This window comes from Helobdella robusta, assembly GCF_000326865.2.
Source record: "Helobdella robusta unplaced genomic scaffold HELROscaffold_1, whole genome shotgun sequence".
In the NCBI taxonomy this organism is placed as follows: Eukaryota; Metazoa; Annelida; class Clitellata; order Rhynchobdellida; family Glossiphoniidae; genus Helobdella; species Helobdella robusta.
The window spans coordinates 11,066,627-11,087,981 of NW_008703570.1; the positions used below are offsets into that span (position 1 = coordinate 11,066,627).

Genomic DNA, 21,355 nt, shown 5'->3' on the forward strand with positions numbered 1-21,355 from the left:
ATTTGTCGTGGTAGTTTTTATTTCTAGTATAGTTAATTTCGTTTTATCAATGTTTGTTTTTATTGTTTAATGTGTTATCATTTAGTTATTTTGTGACAGGAACAGCTAAAAATAAACGAAAATCAAGAAAGAATTATGTTGTCGGCTTTCTATAACATGGTTTGCTAGATACCTTTGTGTATTTTAATCTTAACACTTGAATGATGAGTCATGTACCGCTTTTCAATTATGATATCTACGCCGAATTCTCATTTTCTGCTGTTTTCGCATTACCTTTATTCCAAATTAGAATGATTCATTTTTTTTAATTGTCTACAAAAAAATGCTTCGATTGAAACCAAACGAGAAATGTTATATTCATCTAATGAAATTGACAATAAATTAATTTTGCAGAGCACGAATTTGCACAAGAAATCTCTGGATGAAAGGTTGGTGAAGGGCCTCTCTAACGTACCCCAGTCACTCCTCTCGAAGCAAAGAGGGGTGCAAACGAGAAGAATCCTTAGTAGCACACCTACCACACAGTTTGCCAACAGATGAGTGAATGACGTCAAGCGACCGACACAAATCACGCTTCAGTAGAGTCAACAACCGTTGTTGTTATTATATGAACGTCAGAACTTTTAAGTCTTGCTCCACGGAAAATATTGAATGTTTTCTAAAGCTTTGTTATAAAATTACCAACACGACATTTGTAACGACTATAGATTTCTTTGATTTTCTTTGATTATAATAACTACCGGTTTCATAATTATTAATGACAACCGCCATCTCGGGTACAATAACAAGTAGGATTAGCGATAAGATGTAATAATAGTCGAACACTTCATCTGCAATTCACGATTTGTCGTTTGGCTTTGTTTCATTTCATTCTGTCGACATGCGACCTACTGTACATAGTATTATTAATATATAATATAGAATTCATGCAATACTGTATAAAATATGTCTCCATCCTTTCAACACACACACACATATATATATATATATATGTGTGTGTGTGTTGCATGTATGTTTGCATTTTCGTTTACGCATGTACACGCGTGTTCAACGTCATTGATCTTTATACCTATCGAATTTTTGTGTTTTTATTAGTATTCAAAGTTTTATAAATAGTTTTTACATTTGCGACATTTATTTAACAGTAATCACCAAGCTGTACAGGCTGTAGAATACAAATAAGAATTGAATGATTTTTAAAAGAATTTAACGTCATTTTTTTTATAAACGAACTCAGCTTTGTGAGTGATCCAACGGACTGTTCATGTTTGCCTTTGATTGGAGTGTACTTGTCGCGTTTTTATAATACACTGGCGCGAAAATTGTCCTCAGATACATGTACGTACAGTACATGCAGCCGTTCTTTAATCTCATTAAATAGATAAACATTAACAATAAAAACTTTTTTTATAAACAACATTTGCAGATCACTGTTTATATATTGTTCTATATACAGTTATTCGTTCATGTCCACTTGGCCCCCGCCATCTCCACCACCATCTTCGTTTCTCATTCCATCGCTCTTATCACTGTAGTAGTCGTCGTCGTCATCCGCGACGTCCCCACGTCCACCACTGTCCGAGAAATAGTTGTCATCCTCATCCTCGATTGCTGTGGACGGGTCGATGATGTACCTGGTGCATCTCCTGAGCACGCGTGCCGACAGCTTCTTGATCTCTTTAACGTTGGACATCTGGAAAAGTTCGGCCAACTTGTCGAGGCCGTTTTCGTTCCTCAGGATGGGGCAATACTTTTTTACTGGTTGATTTTTTCGGATTAGTTTAATTGATTCTTTCACTTGAACTATGGCTGAGACTTAATTTAAAATATCTTACCTTACCTACGAACCGATTACTTAGATATAGGTGCAATGCTAATATTTCAATCTTAAAAAAAAATCGATCTATCTTCGAACAACTAACTATTCGAACAAACAACCAGCCAAAAATTATCAAAAAATCAATCGGCTAACCAAGCCTACACAGAACAGCCAATCTAAAATGATTCATCCAATCAAACAATTAACACGAATGAAAGATACACTCAACTCAGCAACAACATAACATAACATCAGTAGCAGCAAAAACAACTAACGGTAAACTTTGGTTAGGTTGCAGAGGGCCCAGACGGCCCACAGTTGAACTTCCGGTGTGTGGTGACAATCAAGTAGTTTTAGTATCGGAGCGAACGACCTGAGGATTATTTTAACGTAATTGAAATAAAAGGGTAATGCACTTTTATGTTACACTACTCTTATAAGACATTTTGTTTCAGTGAACACCATCATCATCTATTTCCACCTCACCATAGATATTACCTCCTCTCTGTCGCCAGTTTTTGTCGCACAATTTTCAAATCAGCATCAGAACTACCATCGCCGCCACCACCACCACATCTTCAGTCGTCATCATCACAAACACCACCATCATCGCTACCACCACCTGTAGTTGATGTTCCTCTCAGCACGCATGTTCCACCTCTTGATCGCTTTCACCATCCTCTTCCTCACCATCTGCCGATCAGGATGTGACAGGCACCACACGCTCGCTCCATCGTACATGATATTCGCAAGCACACCGCATGCATTGTAACTTACCTGGTCATCGTTATTATCGATAATGAACAATTGGTTGGTCGGTTGGCTGGTCACCGCATAAATCTCAATCAATGGAAAAGAAATAATAATACGAATTAGGAACAGCTAGAAAGCCAAGTGTCTATCTAGTTAGCCAACCACGAACCAACCAACCAATCGGAAGGTCAATCGAACAATTCATTAAACAACTGAATATAGTTAATCAGCTGAGCCATCAAACTAACAGAAAACATGAGACTTTCACACACTTCTTAAAAACTTCTAACCATCTAATCAATCCACAAACAACAACACTCAATCAATCAATCAGCAAACCATACAATCAACCAAACCATTCCACCAACAAATGACCCACTTCGATTCCATCCTTGACGGAATCCAGCAGATCAACGAAGACGCATATGAACTTCTCCTGGATCAGATATGCCCTCAAGAAATCAACCTCTGCAACATTCCCCAGTAGACCCATCATGTTACGCAACAATTCATCTTTATCTCGAAATTTCTTCCGGGCAGAAATTATTTTCAAACAATTATTTTTAAGTAATATTATAAAGTTGGAGTTGAAACAACTCTTTTTTTATATACTTTTATAAGCCAGGCTATTTCTAAAACGATAAAAACAAATTCGGTAAGATTCAAATGATGCATGAGTAACAACGATGTGTCGTTTATACGACGAAAAAGACTTCATTCAACGATTGTTTAACATACTTAAATACTATACTATAGATAGTTAAACATTAACTATTGTTAATGTTTATGTTTTTCGATCGTAATAATGAAAGCATTGAAAATATCCAAATGACAATCGCTACGGAAATATTTAAAACAAGATACTATATTATAATAAATAAATAAATAAATAAATCAATCAATCAATCAATAAATAACGAAGGTACTTCTAGGCATTTGATGAATATAACAAGGCCGCTATTTTCAATGAACTTTTGGCAGTTGGATGGGGATTCATCTGTTGAAAATGATGAAGACGATGACAATGATGATGGTGGAAGGGATGATATTGATGATAAGGAAAAGATGGATTATGTAAACGCCGGTGGCGATTGAGGAGGTATTAATTATTAACAAGAACTGTTTCAAATACCGACTTGCCAGCAATTCGACAACCAGACAATCAACCATTCATAAATCAACGAACCAACCAAACAATCATTCACATGTCAGCCTCAACCATTCATAAATCAACTAATCATTCATAGACCAACCAAACAATCATTCACACGCCAACCAACCAATCAATCATTGCTCAAACACCAGCCAATCAACCAACAATTGCACATAAAAAAACGATCAAGATGCAAATAAACTTTTAAAATCAATCAACCAATGAATTGATCATCTAGATCTGATCAGCAGACCTGTAGCATTCCACATAAAGCTCCATGAAACTTCCATGACCTCATCACACACGTTCTCTTCTTGCTTCTTCTCAATCAATTCCAAAATGATCTATAATTTTTTAACGACATATCTTGTTTACAGACATGCTCACAAACGAACGAGGTCATAGCAAAAACTTCGAAATTTGTTTAATAGAGACAAAATATAATAAATCTTATTAATAATAAAGTAATATGAATGAAGAAACTTCTTAAAGAAGTTGAAAGGAATGGGATATCTCACTTCAAAAGAGCCCAGTTCGCCAAGCATCATCTTCTCTTCATTGTCAACCTATGTAATATTTTTTAAAATTAAGTTCTACCTATTATTATTCAACTAAACAGAGCCGACGAACGTTTAGAAAGTTGTTTAAAGTTAAAAATATGTGTGGTGCCCCTGATATAATTGCAGATTTTTAAGTTTATATATGTGTGCATGTATGTGTGCCTGTATGTGTGCATGTATGTGTGCATGCGTGCGTACATGAATAATTAAAATAATTAACAAGCGAACTAGCTTTCACACAATTTACAACTTTTTCTCACTCGGTGAACCTATTAAGAAGCCATTTTAAAAATCAATCAATTTATTTTAAGCCAAACTTGAAATACGGCTAATCAGAATGCAAATTAATTATCCATTAATTGCTCATTAATTGATTGATTGATCGATAACTAACTCATCAACCAATCCGATCAATCAATCAGCCAACCAACTTATTAATGAACTTTAAAAGAGCAGGGACGAACTTGACACGCCATGGAGTTGATGAGTGACAGGCCAACCCTCTGCACTAAGACGGATTCACCGGAGGTCGGTTGACGAATGATGCCAAGTAACAATTGAATGACACGTCTGTATTCGTGCAACTATATGGTTGGTTGATTGGTTGGTTGGTTGATTGATTGGTTAATTGATTGATTGATTGGTTGGTTGATTGATTTGTTGGTTGATCGATTGGTTGATTGGTTGATTGATTGGTTGATTGATTGGTTAAATATTTAACTAACTGACTGACTGAATCAATCAATCAACCAATATCATTGTGTGATTGAATGGCTGTTTAAATATATGAATAACTGAATGAATGAATGAAGACTAAATCAATGACTGAATCAATGACTGAATCAATCAATCAATCAATTAATCAATCAAGCAACCAACAAACCAATTAATCAATCAACAAACTAACAAGATCATATGGTAAGTCAAGATGGCTCAGTGTTAAGCAGCCATTCCTTGGCATCTTGAAAGAAAGAAAAAATAAAACAATAATAAAAACAACAATAATAATAATAACTAACAACAATAATAAAAATAATAATAACATTTGAGATGACTGATATATTATCTTCAACGGCATCCAATATCGTTCTGACTACATGCCTGCAATTAATATATAACAATAATAATAATAGTAATAACAATATAATAATAATAATAATAAACAACGACCTTTTAATTTTCGTTGTAAGATATGGTCTCAGGTCACCTTTTACCAAGTAGAACAGAGAGGCACTGATGATGATGATAATGATGATGTTGTTGATGATGGTGATGCTGAAAAAGATGATGAAGATGATGATAAAGAAGAAAATGATGAGGTTGTTGGTGACGATGATGGTGGCGATGATGAAGATGATGGCAATGGTGAAATTAATGATGATGAATATAATGGTGATGATGATGGTGAGGATGATGATGATGAAGAAGAAACAACAACAATAATAAAACGATGCCTAATATGATGATATGGTTATCAAGAAATGATGGTGGTGATGACGATAATGATACGGGTGATAATAACGATGAGGATGCTGATAATGATAACACCGATGATGATGATGAAATGACGATATTGACCAAAATAAAACTGTTGGGATTAACTAAAATACCAAAATAAAGACATAGAAAAGTGAAAATAACGACGACGACGATGGAGATGATGGCTGCAAATTAAAAATCATGCACCTTCCAGAAATTTGGATATCATTGCTGTGTGGGTGCGTATCCATCGCCTTCAGAATCAGCTGATTACGACGGTGTTAATGTTGATGATGGTTTAAATGACGTCATAATGATGATGGTAGAGACGATGACGAAAATGACTAACAACAATCAGAAAATAAATTAACAAGCATTTGTATAAACATCCTTCAAAATCACTAATCTTACAAAAGTATTAGTATCACAAAATAATAACGATGATATTATGATTATATTAATTATTATCATTAAACAGCATAATCAAATCAATCCAACTCTCATCATCACCATCATCATCATCTGGATGGTACCATCACATCAAAACCAAATATTATCATCAAACAACAAAAGCAAATGCAATCCCATCTTAATCGTCTTCCTCTTCATCACCTGGAACATTGTGGCCTGCGTCTCCAGAGGGATATTGACCTGGTTGGGGACGACGACGTCAAAGACGGCACTAAGCACCATCAACAAAATTTTCGGCCTACCATGATAGGCCTCCAACGAAACTAACAACTGATCCAAGTTGGCATTTCCACTCACCTATTCATAGATATGTTGAATATATTAATTAATTTTAACTCATCGAAGTAATTATATTTTCGAAAGATTTTTTTTATTTTTAGATCTATTTTAATTTTTGCCGGAGGTGCAATTTAAAGTTTGTGTTTATGTCATCAATTGAAAATGCATAAAAAAAAAACAAACAGAAAAGGCTAACGACGACAACAACAACAACAACACAACCTAATCAACATAAAACAACATCATCAACAACGACGCAGCATCGTCAACCAACAGCTACACAACAATAACAACAGCAGCACAAAAACAAAAATGACATCACCAACAACAACCTGATCGGCAGGGATATCACTACGGAAGCACGGATCGTCGATACAGTTGAACAGTCCCAAATACTTTAACCGCCTGTCTGTCAACCATTCAATGGCTGGTTGACTGCATTAGGTTTCATTCGTTTATTTACTCATTCATTCACTCGTTCATTCATCAATTCATTCATTCATCTACGCCTTCATTCAACTTTCCTAATTCAAAATGGTTTATCAGAAAAACGATAAAAAACGAAATAATCTGTTCAATTACTCACCTTAGTAATCAACCACAAGCAACCAACCAATCAATCAACCGACCAACCAACCAGTCAACCAACCTGCCAATCAATCAATCACTCAACTAACTCAATTTGACATCTCATTCTGGCTGATAGCGGAATGTTGTGCAGCCTCTCACCAGCCAGATTTGTACCACACAGCTCCAATCTACATAATTAAAAAAATTGTAGTAAAATTATTCAATTATTTATTAATCCAATTAATTAATTAACTGATAAATTAAATACTAGATCAATATCTAGACATACAAATCAATCAATCCATTAATTAATCAACCCTTCATTCGATTATACTATTAAATCACCAATAATTAAGTAATCAACCAGCAAATCAATCAATCAACCCCTGATTACAAAAAACATTCGATCAATCAATCAACCATAAAACTAACTGACCAATCAATCCATCAATCAATCAACCAACTAACCAATCAATCAACCAACCAGCCAACCAACCAACCAACCTTTCGAGAGATGGTAGTTGATCTAGCAGCTTCTTCATGACATGATTGACATCACATTCGAAGAATAAATGCTGACTAGATTGCTGGGCTTCCTTGCTAGCTCCAATGTCCAAAACACTAAATTAAAAATGGCAACAGTAATCATAATAATAATTATAACAATTATAATTATAATTGTTATTGTTACAGTAACAACATCAGCAACAAACAACAACACAAGCCTGAGGTGAGTTAGTGTTCCAACAGCCTCCATGATCTCAGGAAATTCATCTTTCGAGTTTCTCAGCGCATCATGAAGGGAGAGAACCTGCAGTCTTTCGAACTTTCTTAAGATTCCTTCCAGCCCCTCTGTCAATAAAGAAATGAACAATTAAACTGAACCAAATAAACAAACAAACAAACAGAAGAAACCAAACAACCAACCAATAAATAAATAAACAAACGAACGAACGAAAGAACGAACGAACGAACGAATGAATGAATAAATAAATGAATAAATAAATGGTTACCAAAAAAAACAATAGAAGCAAATGAATAGACATAAAAAATAGTTTTATAGTATGCCTCTTAAACTTAACAATAATTTATAATTTATCACTCACAAATAGCAGAAAAAACACACATCTTTTTAAATATAAAACTGCTTGGGTAGATTGGGTAGATATATGTGTTTGTTCTCTCTCTTTTCTCTCTCTCTCACTTACTCACACACACACACACACACAGAGAGAGAGAGAGAGAAAGAACGAGAGAGAAAAACACGAACGAATCGCACATTTGTATACACATCACATATTTTATTGCATTGATCGTATTTAATTTAATTACACACAGGCACACACACACACACACACACACACACACACACACACACACACACACACACACACACACACTTACTTATAAGTTTACAATAAGACAGGTCAAGGACAACCAGTGATTTGAAGCAGAGGTCGAAATTGAAGTGAAGGACATCTGGCGTGCGGGGGTTGTACAGAGATGGAATTGTTAGTGACAGCAGCTGTGGACAGTCCAGTGTACTCACTGATTTGCTCTTACTGGACATAGTGGGTTTGTCAATTATTTATTAACTTATTAAATTTGGGTATAAAATAATAAATTTAAGTAAAAATAGCCATAATTTTTATGAAATAAAAGTTGATTTTAACATTGGATGATATGTTTAATCGCATTCCCATAGAAGCTAGGCTACCTGACATTTATTTATAGCAACACTTTAAGCAGTTTTGTTATTGCCAACTGCATATTTCTTTTTTTTCAAAAGATGCACTCTTATCACGTATAATTAATTATTCATGGCTACAACATGTATTGTATAGCTAGCTGCCTGGACTAACAACCACTAACAACTTTAAAATAATTGACATTTGTACTTAAATATTTTACAAAATATTATGATTTTGGGCATGACCAATAAAAAATTGAGTAAACATATCTTACAAAAATGATTATTTAAATAAAGAGTTAAATAGAAAATTTAGATAATTTTAAAACAAAAACAAAAAATTACTGGTCAAAGATATATTGAAGACTTTTGCTGAAATGCAAATGCAGAAGATGTTTAGAGAAGTTATTTATGATGTCCGTTAAATCGAGAGTCAATCTTTTGGAGCTAATATCTAGTTGCAGTACTTTTTGAGTCGATAGCAATGCAAAGAGCTCGAGAGATGTGAGAGTGGGGTACTGTAAGAGGTTCAACTTCTTGATTGGAAACCTCATGGGATCTTTGTAGCACTGCAAAAACAAATCTAAATCAATAGGCTGGCACATTTCTATACTCTTGTGATGTAGCATGTCAGAGATTGCAACTGGAAAATGAATTTCTGGTCGGGCTGCGGTGATGAAAATAGTCTCATAAATTTAAATATATGCAAAACAAAGTTGCAATTGAAAAACAAAAAGTCAACAATAAAAGAAAGATTTAAAAATAGAATTAATTTAATTGAGAATAAAGTTAAAGACAAGTTTGTTCGTTAGTGACCCAACAATCAAACTAATAATTTAATATATTATTATTGTGTATCAATAGCAAAAAACTGAAAGGCAGATTACATTTAAGCCACCACCTTCTAGTGTGACTGTTCCATTCGGAGTTTGACTTTCTTTCATGATGAGCTGAGCAAAGTTTTTGACGACATATTCCAGACAGATGTTTTGCAAAGTATCAGGCTCTTGGTGGTTCCAGAGTTTAGTGAGTTCGATCTTTTTCATTTCTGGCCTCATACTCCTGGCAGCCATTTTGTTGATTGTACGTTGAAACTAATAAATATATATATGCTCTAATCTCTACTCATCAACTAGAGAGGGCAAATAAAAAATATAAGATAAAATAAATGTATTATTTAATTTAACTATTTACTATAATTTTTAAATGAAAACATGATAAAAAAAAACTATTTTGTTTAATAATTTAATTAAAATGCTTTTTTATAATGAGTGAGAAAGCCAAAGTTAGTTAGTTTAGTAAGTTTAGTTCTTTAGTATTTAGTTTTAAATTTAATTTAATTAATTATTAAATTATAAGATAAACCAAAACACAGTTTAATTTAACATTCAATATTAAAAAACTATATATTATATGAAAAAATTGTTTACTATCACAAAAATTACTTCTGTTGTGTTTGTTAGTTTTTAATAAATTATTTCTGTATTATTCTTGTTTGAGATGTGAAATGAAAAAATATATTGTAATTTCTAGAAAATAATAATTTAATTAACTATTGTATGACAAATATATAAAAAATTATAAACAAACTAAAAATCGTATTTAAAAATCGTTTTGGTAGATTTCCTGTCATTTTGCAAACTTTCGCTATTAAAAACCAAACAAAGCTCGCCAATGTTTATATATGAGACGTTTAAAAGTGCATCTAACTAAAAAAAGTAAAAATGGCCAATGTTCTAATTGTCCAGTGTTTTAAGCAGTTTTGGTCCAGTCAAAAACTGGATCAGTAAAAATTTGCTAAAAACCTCGGGTTTAACTTAGACATTCATGGTAACAAACAAATTTTGATTAAAATATTCTGTAAAAAAATGTAAGAAGTCATTGGGAAAATTTTACTTAAGTTATCTTTGGGGAAATATAGAAAATATGAAAAAGTATTACGCTAACGATCATGATTTTCTTGTGTTTAAAATATAATTAATTTAGGGCCACAGTATCAATAAATAATACTACTTTCATTAGTACAGCCTAATAATATATGCATGATGCCTAAGTTTGTTACCAACTTCCAATTCCAAATAACTGAATTTCACGTAAAATTGAGCTTTAACACTTGAACAGAACCCAAAAGAAAGCATTTGTTTCACTGCAGTGTATTTCACCTGTTGCGTATATTGTTTCAAGTATTGTGCATAATTCAAGGTAATTAAGGTGCTTTTACGCTAAGTTTATGGTGAGATTGTTAAGATGGGAATGGAACACTACGGTCTTATCTATAAGTATTTTGTAATAATGCTATCAAGCTACTAATCTGAACGATTAGAATTAAGAATAAGAAAACGCCGAAATAAATCTCAGCCGAGTGTGTCTTTTAGAGGAGGAGGCAACATTTTTACAACCAAATCAGCAGTTTATTGTACAGAAAACATTTCAAACCATGTATAGAGAATTGAAGAAATATTCGTTGTATACATTTGTACCGTACATACATTGTGAATCGTGTCAAACTGCGATGTATGATAGTTGAAAAGTACTTCAATTAGTAGAAAGATGACGTCAAGTCATACTTTTCTTCTAATGGACTTCACAAATTTAAAAAACTATTCATTAAATTACGTCAACTGATAATATTAGCAATGTAAAACATCGGCATAATAATAATAATATAAATAAAATAAAAAGCATCGCAACAATAACCAATTAGCTTAAAAATATAACAACTACAAGAAATCTAATTGCCTGATATTATTAAATTGGTCACATGTGAGATATTGGACAAAAGTGTAGAGCTTTAAATTTTTAACAGCCTTGCTACATATATTTCATATTATGAACGCGTTTAAAACATGTCAACGCTAGACAAACTTGTTAATGCCGTGCAATTTTTTGTGATTAAATTAGAACAATAACCTAATGTTATAGGGTTATATACATATATAAATATATATTTATATATATATGCAAAGAATAAAAGAATATGAATTAGCTTGTTTGAATGGCTGTGTTGCTATATTCGTTCGTATGAATGTGACTGATAATTCGTTGTTTGATCATTACGTAAAAATATAGATAGCTGCAAAACCTCTTACATATTCGACCATGAGACTGCAAATAAAACAACTGGAAAACATCAATAAAATATTAAGTGAGCGTGATGATCAGAAAAGCTAGCATCGTTTTTCCTATATATAGATAATGATTAACCTTACAGATATTATAGCTTCGTATAATTTCAACTATAATAATTATTAACATATTAACCAATTTGTAATGATACAAATGTAAAATGAATCAAAACTCAGCTAATATTATATATATATATATATATAACTAAAATATATAATAATATGTATATATATATATATATATATATATATATATATAAAGATAGGTAATTCATTCTTAAGCTCTCCTCATTTATAAAAGTCAAATTAAAAAAATTGAAATGTTCAATCATTATTATTAAGTTAAGCGCTACACCAACTAGCGCTACACATCTTTGTTATTTTATTTATCTCATCTCACTGGGTGCCACTTCCAGTTCCTCTGTGGTGACGCAGGTCCAAGGGATGGCCTTGGAGATGGTTTCCAACATGTTCACCTCGTTCGTCAGTCTCGTCATCTCCTCGCGGTAGGCCTCCGTCATTTTCTGTATCATATGTATCAAATGTTCCGTTATCATGATATCAAACATTTATTTTAATTTCCGTCTAACATCAAACTCTGGAAAACGCAGTTTGATGCAAAAGGCCAATCATTTTGTTGCAGTTATTAAGAAGGTGTGATAATGATGAAAAAGAAATAAAACGATTAACTCGATTCGTCGTTGGCTTATTCATGGATATTATTACTTTCATTGGTATCTATAATTTATATGTTTTCTGTAGCAAAAGATGTTAACAAAAAATTATTTAAAGTGCAATTCTCAATGACAAAAGCAACGAGACAAGGAGTCGATGTGTGCAATATAAGAAGCAACGAATGCAAAACAACGAAGAAATTTTTATGACTCGTTCGTAACAGAACCTTGTAATGGTCGCCCCTTTCTTTGAGGGTGATGAAACGTTCGTTGAAGTTGGTCATCCTCAACTTATCTGTGTTCTTTTCCATTTCATCTTGACACCTCTTAAAGTTTGCCATGTTAAATGGCTCCAATTTATCTAACATTGTGGAATGTTCGTCAGAGATTTGAGTCACGACGATGATGACGAGGAAGATGATGATGAAGATGATGACGATGATGGTTTCTATGATGATGATGATGACGATGAATTAATACATTAACATGATGATGATGATAGTGAAGTCAATTAAATAACTGCTTGGAAAAGATGGATTGAATGACGACAATAACGACAACAAAACTGATGATGATTTGAACGATGGTGACCCAGATGATTACGAACTCAGGTTATGGATCACAGCGTTAACATTTTCTTCTCCTTCCTTACAGACATACTCAATATCTTCTTCCAGAGTAATGAGCGTTTCACCCACATCAATATGAATCTGAAATTATTATTGTTATTACTATAGTAACTATTATTAATATTATTATTTTTATTATTACTGCTACTACTTCTACTACGACTGTTTTTTTCTATTGGCATTTTTTAAAGAATTGAAATGTAGACAGTGAGCATTACAAGAATTTGTTTAAGTATAACTATAAATTTGTAAAAACTATGAATTAATTGTTTAAGTAATTTTGTTGTACTATTTATATGAAAAAATAAATGATATAGTTGACGATATCAATGATTTAACCAATAATTTATTATCAATAAAATATCCAAGATTTAAAAAATTAACAATTTAAAAAATTAACAATTATTTAGTATTAGCTTCTATAACATTTTCTACCTTTTCCATTTTTGCATACTCCTCTTCATTTTTCTCCTCAAAATTATTCAACAACAGCTCGGCTTTGTCTAATTCAGCAAAATGTACTTCGTGTTCAGCAAGCATAATTTCAGATTCATTCAAACTATTCATGTAAGTTTCCACGTTGTTCTCGTAAATCTAAAAAGTTTGTTGTTATCATCGTCATTTAATCGTTATTTCGTTGTTATCATTTTCAATGTAATTGTTATTACCACAAGGCACTTTAGCATAACTAACGCAGCATTATTTTAGAAAATAAATTTGTAAATTAATTTTTATCGATGAAGGACAAAGATTACACAGATTGCTATCATTAATCACACTGATCTAAAAAAAATTGTCGACGTCCGTAGTGTAGCTACCATATTTTTGTCGCACACTTCGTTGCTTCACCACTACCGATGCTTATGTATTGCCACCTCCTTATTTCCCAATCTTATTTTTTACCTTCCGCATTCAACGGTTCGTTTGAATTAACGGGCGTCTGGACCCGAAGAATAAACAATAAAATAAATATAACAAGAAATAGGTCATTTCTTGCATAACACAACAACGACCGAGCAAACCTTTTTTGTTTTATTGAACGATTCCATAACGTCTAACAAAAATGAGGCAGAAGCGGTCACATCGTTGAGTGCGTTGTTTTCCCACAGGTCTCTGCTCACGTCCGTCAGGGCCTTCTCTGATGTGGCCACTGACAGGTTAATATCGTTCAATTTTGTCTTCGCATCGTCCGCAGCTTTTTTCTTGCTCTGGCGCTCTGCCTCGAACGCTGGGTGGATGATAAAGAAGATGACCATCATCATGAAAATTACGTGAAATAAGCAAAAAATTGACAACTTTTCTTTGGAATATTCTATCTCCTTACCAACAAGTGTCAACTTTTTTCTAAAAAGTCCTATAACTCAAAACACATTCTTGGCTACGACATTTTAAACATTTACTGAACTTACTTTCCAATTTATTCAACGTTTCTTCAGATTTGGTGACAGTGTCTTTAATGGAGTGCTCTGTTTCGTTGGCGTCGTTGAATTTCAGTTCGATTTGCATTTTCAGGTCGTTGTACTCCTCTAAGTAGAGGCCCATCTGGTAGGTGGAGTCTGATACGTTGGCCCTCACTCTTTCTATTTCGTTTTTGTTCTCGCTCAGTTCTGCAGAGAGTTTGTCGACAAGTGATGTTTCTTCCTCTGCCTGCGTTCGGTGTTATTATTATTGTTTTGTATATATTTTAATAATATCGTTTTGCTTATTTTGAAATATTGTTGTTTGTTTATAATATTAATATTTTTATTGCTGGCTTTTTTGCTTGTAGTTTATTTTCATTTAAATTTGTGTGCGATATGTTGTTATTTAAATAATCGTTGTTTAATGCTTTTTGTTTCTAACATTACCAAAAAATACATTCATTACAATCACAGGACTACTGACAGTAACATCACCGACAACAACATTACCAGTTACATCAACAATAAATTTTTATTCCAACTTCTATATCTGCAACAGCTGAACTGAGCTCATCAACATTGATTTTTGGCATTTCTGTATCATACACCTCTTTCAAAAAGAAATGTGTGTCATTATGTATAATCGTTGACGCCGCCAAGATATCGGTTGAATTCTTTTGCACAATCTTCAACAGGTTTTTGCTGTGTTCAAATCTTGAAAGTAACGAAGGTAAAAATTTATTTTCTTCTATCATCTTTGTAAAGTAACGATCGAAATTTTTTAAATGGTTAAGTATCATCGTTAAAAGGGAATAACTAAAAATTATTTAAAATTAAAAAAAATTTAAATGATCACTGGATCCATCAATCGCGATTATTCATATAACACCATTGCACTCGATAGCAATTGTAACTGCTTGCAAACACGTAACATATATACACTTGAGAGCATCTCATACAAAAAAAATCCAAAATTGGCACTTTGTTTCCGTTAAAACATCTTGTTTAGGCTAAATTGTGATGAATAAGTAACAAAAATTTATAAATAAATCAAGTAAAATCAACAAATATATCAATCAATCAATCAACCAACCAATCAGCAAACTAATTCAGCACTCGATCAAAGCAACAAAATTAAATAAGGCCCATGTAAGACTAACACTGCATTTAAATTTTTCATCTGCTCGGTATGGTTGATTTGTTGCCTGGCCAGTTCAATTTCTATCTTGTGTATCTCATCTGTGACGTTGGAGAAGGAGGCCGAGCAGTTCTCCATCACTTCCTTCTGCTGCTTCAAACTGAACACGATATTTGAAAACGTTAGTACTTTTTTATAGCATGCAATTTTTTAGAGGTGTTATTCTGATAGTTATGGTAATGTAATCAATAAATCAATCAATCAACCAATCAACAAACCAATCAATCAATTGTTCAACTAATCAATCAATCAATAAATCACTCAATTAATTAATCAATCGATCGATTAACAAACCGTTCAATCAATCAGTAATACAGACAATCAACTATATAATTAATCATTCAATCAATAATTTGATTAATAATTTTATCAACCATTAAATCGAATTTCCAATCACGCAATCAATCAACCAATCAGTCACCTAATCAATTAACCAATCAACCAATCAATCAACCAATCAATCAACCAATCAGTCAACCAATCAACCAATCAATCAACCAATCAGTCAACCAATCAATCAACCAATCAATCAACCAATCAATCAACCAATCAATCAACCAATCAATCAATTAATCAGTCAACCAATCAGTCAACCAATCAATCAACCAATCAATCAATCAACTAATCCGTCTACCAATCAATCAACCAATCAATCAACCCATCAGTCAACCAATCAGTTATAAACATACAGAGTCACATGGCTCCTGGCGTCGGAAGCCAGGCTGGTGATCTCCTTGGACTGTCTGCCTGATGTTTCCTTCAACCTCTTGATTGTCTCCAACTCCTCGTCTCCTGATATTTTTTGTATCACAAGAGTAAAAAATTGTAAGATGTAAATTAATGGTCAAATATTAGTCAGTAATTTAAAAATTTTAATAGAGTATTCAATCAATGTTGGACAATCTTCAACAAACCAGTTCCTAACTACCAACCAATCATCATCAACAACCATTAACCAAATAAAAACAATCAACCAACCAATCAATCAATCAACAAACCTTCTTTCTTCAACTTTTTCCTCTGTTCATCAATGGATTCTTCAGCACTTTCTAGTAAGGATTCAGCGGTGTCCACTTCCTTTTTGGCGTTTTTGAGGGTGGAGTTGAGGTGGAATATTTTGTAGTCCACTCTATCCAACTTTGCTTTCAATTCCTTTATTGACTCGCATTCATTTTTCAATTTCAAAGTTATATCCAATTCTTCTGATGGTGGTTATGGTGATGATGAAAATGCAGATGATGATAATTGAGGTTATAATAAATGCAGATGATGATGATTGTGGTTATAATAATGCAGATGATGACATCGTAATAGTGATGTTGTTGATGATGTTCATCACATCATCCTCGTTCACCATCTTCAACTCACCACTGCTCTTGACCGATTCAAGTAACTTTTGAACTTTCTGTCTGACCTCGTCCTTTAACTTGGGGTCATCGTCGTCATCCAACGTCACCGTCGTCAAGTTGCCAGCCTGCAGCACGAGCCTCTGAATGTCATTCAAGTCAGTCTGAATGCCCTGGTAGACGTCTCGGACCTTACCATAACATACTGGACATTCTGTGGCAGAGTTTGTTATATGACTGGTGAGGATTGTTGCTCGAAAGTTTGAAATGTGAAATGATTGGCGTGTGTGTGTGCGTGTGTGTGCTTGCGTGCATGCATGTGTGTGTGTGGTGTGTGTGTGTGTGTGTGTGTGTGTGTGGTTTTGTTTCAGTCTTTGATTGATATCGCTTGTACAGCTCATGAAGTGTTTTTTTGTTATTTTGTAAAGTTTTTGAGTTTATTTGTTTTTTAAAAATATGAATGAAATGATTGTTAAATAATTTTTTAAACTCACAACACTAATTAAAGCAATAAATTATTTTTCATTCTTTAAAAACCACCTCATTACATAATCATCATCATCAACATCTTCCAAATTATCATCATCATCATCTTCCACCTTTTACATCTCATCATAATCGTCACCCCCTTTGTCATTGAATTAATTTCCTTATCAACTTCATTATCATCATCATCGTCAACAACATTATATCCAGTCCAACCACCACAACTAGTATCAACACCATCAACATTGTCATCATTATCATCATCATCATCGCCATCATCATCGCCATCATCATCGCCATCATCATCGCCATCATCATCATCATCATCCTGAAAAATAAAACATCGCGTGACTGACCGACACACCCAGCCTTCAAGTTGTATCTATTAATAGCACACTGATCGCATGCCCTGCCCTCGTAATTATGCCTGCACGGGCACAGCCCTGTATCGTTGTGGCACTCCAAACTGAACGATCCGTAGAAATCACACGAACATTCTGTTTGGGTCGTTAAAAGTTGAAGGTCGTTAAATGTTAGAGGTTACCGTTGAAATAACTCATAGGTGTCTACAAGAGAGCATTGTTGTCGTTAGGCCGGGATGTTTTTAGATTCGAGTGAGTGCAATGCCGGATGAACGCAGGATTAATTATTAACGATATGGTCATGAAAACATTAACAATAACATAAAAGGTATCAATGACAACAACATCACAAAAGAACAAAATAAATGTCATTCAATAAAGCATTGTAGTAACAACAACAACGAACGTTATTACCAATGCATATTAACATTAATTATTTTATTCAGTATAGACTCATAGGTTTATTAAATTCATTGTTTTAAAATTGACTTAGTTTTGAGAATGCACAGGAACGTTTCGTCTTCGCCTTTGTTTAACGTAATAATAATAATAATAATAATATTTAACTAGCAACAACCAGCATTAGTTTGGCAACGCGTTGATGAAATATGTGTAGTCATAAAATGGTTTGACAATTACAAAGTTACTCTAAAAATAGAATTATTTCAAATTATTTAGAATGCCAATGACTATTTATGCCAATCCGAATTATTAAAAGTAACGAACTTGAGCATCCACTATCACTGAATCCATAGTAGTAAGGCAGACATTGGTCACATTTAGCTCCACCAACACCGGGCTTGCAATGGCATTGGCCAGTTCGTACGTCACATGACGAGTTGAACGAGCCAATGAGATTGCAACTACAATCCTCACACCCTATTTTTTAAATTTTTGAATCGTTCATCAAGTAATTTGTAAATGTTTGAATGCTTTTTCTCTAATTTTTTAATTTGATATGAAATTATTCAAATATTTTAACCTGTTGAAAATGATACTAGATTAAATTGAAAAAATTGTAAAAAAAATTGAATGAATAAACAATTAAAGAATAATTTCCAAAAAAAACCGTATTGAAATTAAAAAAAACATGTCACAAAAATATAAATAAACCTTCTCCACTGGCAATGTTCCACGTGCCATCCAAGCACTGGTCACACCTCCTGCCGACCACATTATCACGACATCTGCACTGACCTGAGTCGCGCTCACAGGTCAGCAAGTTTGAAATGTAGCCGTTGTTTTCGATCTGGTTGTTCCTCTCAACTTCCAGTTCCTCCGGTAAGGTTCCGATGTGGTAGCAGTCGCAAGCTGTCGGGCGTCAGTTTCGCATGCCATTCATTTATTAGATTAACATTTAAAAATTTTATTTAAAACAAAAAACAGCGTCATAAATAGCTCGATAGAAACATAAGCGTTTTATTCCTTCTTCTTTTAAATTTAGTCTATCTGAGGGGCAAAAAAGGCAAAAACCACTTTAAATAATACGACACATTAGCTCAAGCCAATAACAAAATCAGCTAGCCTTCAAAACGTCAAACGAAGCGTGACACGAGACAAGACATGACCGCGTCACAAATGACACACAAACATGCGAACAACATTTTGCGAGAGGAAGCAACACAGACAGACCGTAACAAGCTCCATGCGGTTCATCGACAGCAGCTCCATAAAATCCTGGCAGGCAGTGCTGGCAGGCATCACCGGTCGTGTTGTACAGGCACTTCAAACACTTCCCTGTCTCGCTGCATGTCAAATTTTCATTATTATTATTATTATCATTTTTATAATTATTTTAATTATTATTAAATTATGACCAATTTATTAATTTTTAGCAGCTAATATGCGCAAATTTTTTAGCTTAAACCGACCTGTTGCTATCGTTTTTTAGGTTGTTACACAAATTTTGAGTATATAAAGATCAGTTTTTGAAAATCCGCTCATTGTTATAATCATATTGGTCATGGTCATTACACTGATGATGATGATGATGATGATGATGATGACGACGACGATGACGATGATGATGATGCTGATGATGATGGTGATGAGCAGCCAACTCACTAATGGCACTGAGCGACGTCGTTTGGATCTGCGTTGTTGTTGCACTGGCACTTCTTGCAGAGCAGTGGGGTCCCGCTGTTCCCATCATACTCTCCATGAGCGTAATATCCATCGTCACAAACATCGCATTGCAAACCTGGAAAAATAATTTACGAAAAAAATTATAAAATGAACAAAAATATGAGCAGAAAGCATAGAATCAATGGAAGACATGCGTACCTCCGTATCCATCCGCACAATCGAGGCAGACGACTTCTTGAGTGGCCTCCATGAAGATACATTTGTTACCATCGGGACAGCCACAGGGGGTGCAGTCATCAGCTGTTCCATTCATGGCGTTCCCATAGTACCCATCCATGCAGAGTTCGCAGTTGGTGCCAGTCGTGCTGTGCTCACACATGCACTGACCTACGTTTGTTAGGTGTTTGCTTTTCAAATTTTTTTTGTTTGTTGGTTCGTTTGTTTGTTTGTTCGTTTGCTTGTGCAAAATACAATGTGGATAAAAATTCCAGTCTGAGAAACTGACCTGATTCAGCCTCGCAGTGATCAGAATGCCCATTACATTGGCAGGGCACGCAGACACCAAAGGCACCAGAGTGGGGTACATGTCTTTTATAGCCGGGGGCACACGACTCGCAAAACTGACCAACGTAACCCTCTGGACACTTGCAGAACTCCACGGCTACCACGTTTGAACCTTCGTTCTGATGTCAGTTGTGATGGTTGGGATGGCAACGACGATGATGATGATGATGACCAAATTATGTTGAGAATGACGTCAAAATGACTGAAAAAGTGTGGTAAAGATGTTCATAATAACAGTTCGGAACAAATTAAAATTTTAGTTATTTTAATAATTTCTAAAAAAAACTCGACATACCTCAGTGTAAGATGAGCTTGATACTGTTTGTAAGACGACGTTACTCAAGAAGCCAGCTCCATCGTCGCTGTAGACCGCCTTGATCTTGATGGCAGTAACATTGAAGAGGACTCTAGCGAACTCCACATTACTCATACCGATGGGATGCCATTGGTAGTTTTGATGTTCTCCCAACACAAACTTGTAATGCTGCACGTACTCATTTGGAATGGGGTTGCCCTGGCTGTAGATGGGGGTCTGAAGGGTCACTCCATTGCCCCCAACAATCATGATGTCGTTGATTTGGGGCTGGACTGGCCGGTTTGAGGATGAGATGCGGAGGTCAAAGGTGAGCAGGAGGTTGTGACTCTGGTGGATGTCTCCGAGAAAGTTGGCTGCGTGGAAAGTCGGTGAATGTTTCAATTTGCAACTGTTAAT

At 34.2% G+C, this 21,355-nt stretch overlaps 2 protein-coding genes across 2 annotated transcripts in view; both read right to left on the minus strand.

Moving 5' to 3' along the window:
- Positions 1-424: 424 nt before the first annotated feature.
- Positions 425-10,448, minus strand: HELRODRAFT_105637 (hypothetical protein). Its single transcript, XM_009011420.1, has 21 exons — positions 10,220-10,448; positions 9,676-9,906; positions 9,120-9,441; positions 8,489-8,646; positions 7,810-7,936; positions 7,589-7,705; positions 7,192-7,272; positions 6,847-6,949; positions 6,377-6,532; positions 5,972-6,030; positions 5,456-5,518; positions 5,329-5,386; positions 5,193-5,246; positions 4,750-4,869; positions 4,244-4,291; positions 3,979-4,069; positions 3,499-3,569; positions 2,952-3,101; positions 2,442-2,596; positions 2,095-2,192; positions 425-1,758 (listed from the first exon to the last, which is right to left on the minus strand). Exons 2-21 carry the CDS (start codon positions 9,845-9,847, stop codon positions 1,457-1,459), a joined length of 2,505 nt encoding a protein of 834 aa, XP_009009668.1. The 5' UTR covers positions 9,848-9,906; positions 10,220-10,448; the 3' UTR covers positions 425-1,456.
- Positions 10,449-11,123: 675 nt separating this feature from the next.
- The window catches only part of HELRODRAFT_188055 (hypothetical protein), a gene marked incomplete at its 5' end in the record, with an annotated part of 16,785 nt that continues 6,553 nt past the window's right edge, over positions 11,124-21,355 (minus strand). The window contains 20 exons of the mRNA XM_009011421.1: positions 11,124-11,879; positions 12,300-12,423; positions 12,801-12,934; positions 13,181-13,283; positions 13,638-13,796; positions 14,225-14,430; positions 14,612-14,849; positions 15,145-15,316; positions 15,763-15,900; positions 16,490-16,592; positions 16,799-17,002; positions 17,169-17,360; positions 17,989-18,129; positions 18,721-18,873; positions 19,108-19,305; positions 19,627-19,739; positions 20,059-20,194; positions 20,278-20,466; positions 20,585-20,762; positions 20,939-21,312. Coding sequence (XP_009009669.1) covers positions 11,860-11,879; positions 12,300-12,423; positions 12,801-12,934; positions 13,181-13,283; positions 13,638-13,796; positions 14,225-14,430; positions 14,612-14,849; positions 15,145-15,316; positions 15,763-15,900; positions 16,490-16,592; positions 16,799-17,002; positions 17,169-17,360; positions 17,989-18,129; positions 18,721-18,873; positions 19,108-19,305; positions 19,627-19,739; positions 20,059-20,194; positions 20,278-20,466; positions 20,585-20,762; positions 20,939-21,312 — 3,275 coding nt within the window. The 3' untranslated portion in view covers positions 11,124-11,859. The remainder of the gene's footprint in view (positions 11,880-12,299; positions 12,424-12,800; positions 12,935-13,180; positions 13,284-13,637; positions 13,797-14,224; positions 14,431-14,611; positions 14,850-15,144; positions 15,317-15,762; positions 15,901-16,489; positions 16,593-16,798; positions 17,003-17,168; positions 17,361-17,988; positions 18,130-18,720; positions 18,874-19,107; positions 19,306-19,626; positions 19,740-20,058; positions 20,195-20,277; positions 20,467-20,584; positions 20,763-20,938; positions 21,313-21,355) is intronic.

Bases quoted from the DNA above. Each gene is read 5' to 3' on its own strand.
- HELRODRAFT_105637 (XM_009011420.1), bottom strand. From the start codon at position 9,847: ATGGCTGCCAGGAGTATGAGGCCAGAAATGAAAAAGATCGAACTCACT. The intron at 7,273-7,588 runs GTTGGTTGGTTG...TTAATTATGTAG, and splicing joins CAACTACCATCTCTCGAAAG to ATTGGAGCTGTGTGGTACAA. The intron at 1,759-2,094 runs GTTAGTTGTTTT...AAAATCAACCAG, and splicing joins CAACCTAACCAAAGTTTACC to TAAAAAAGTATTGCCCCATC.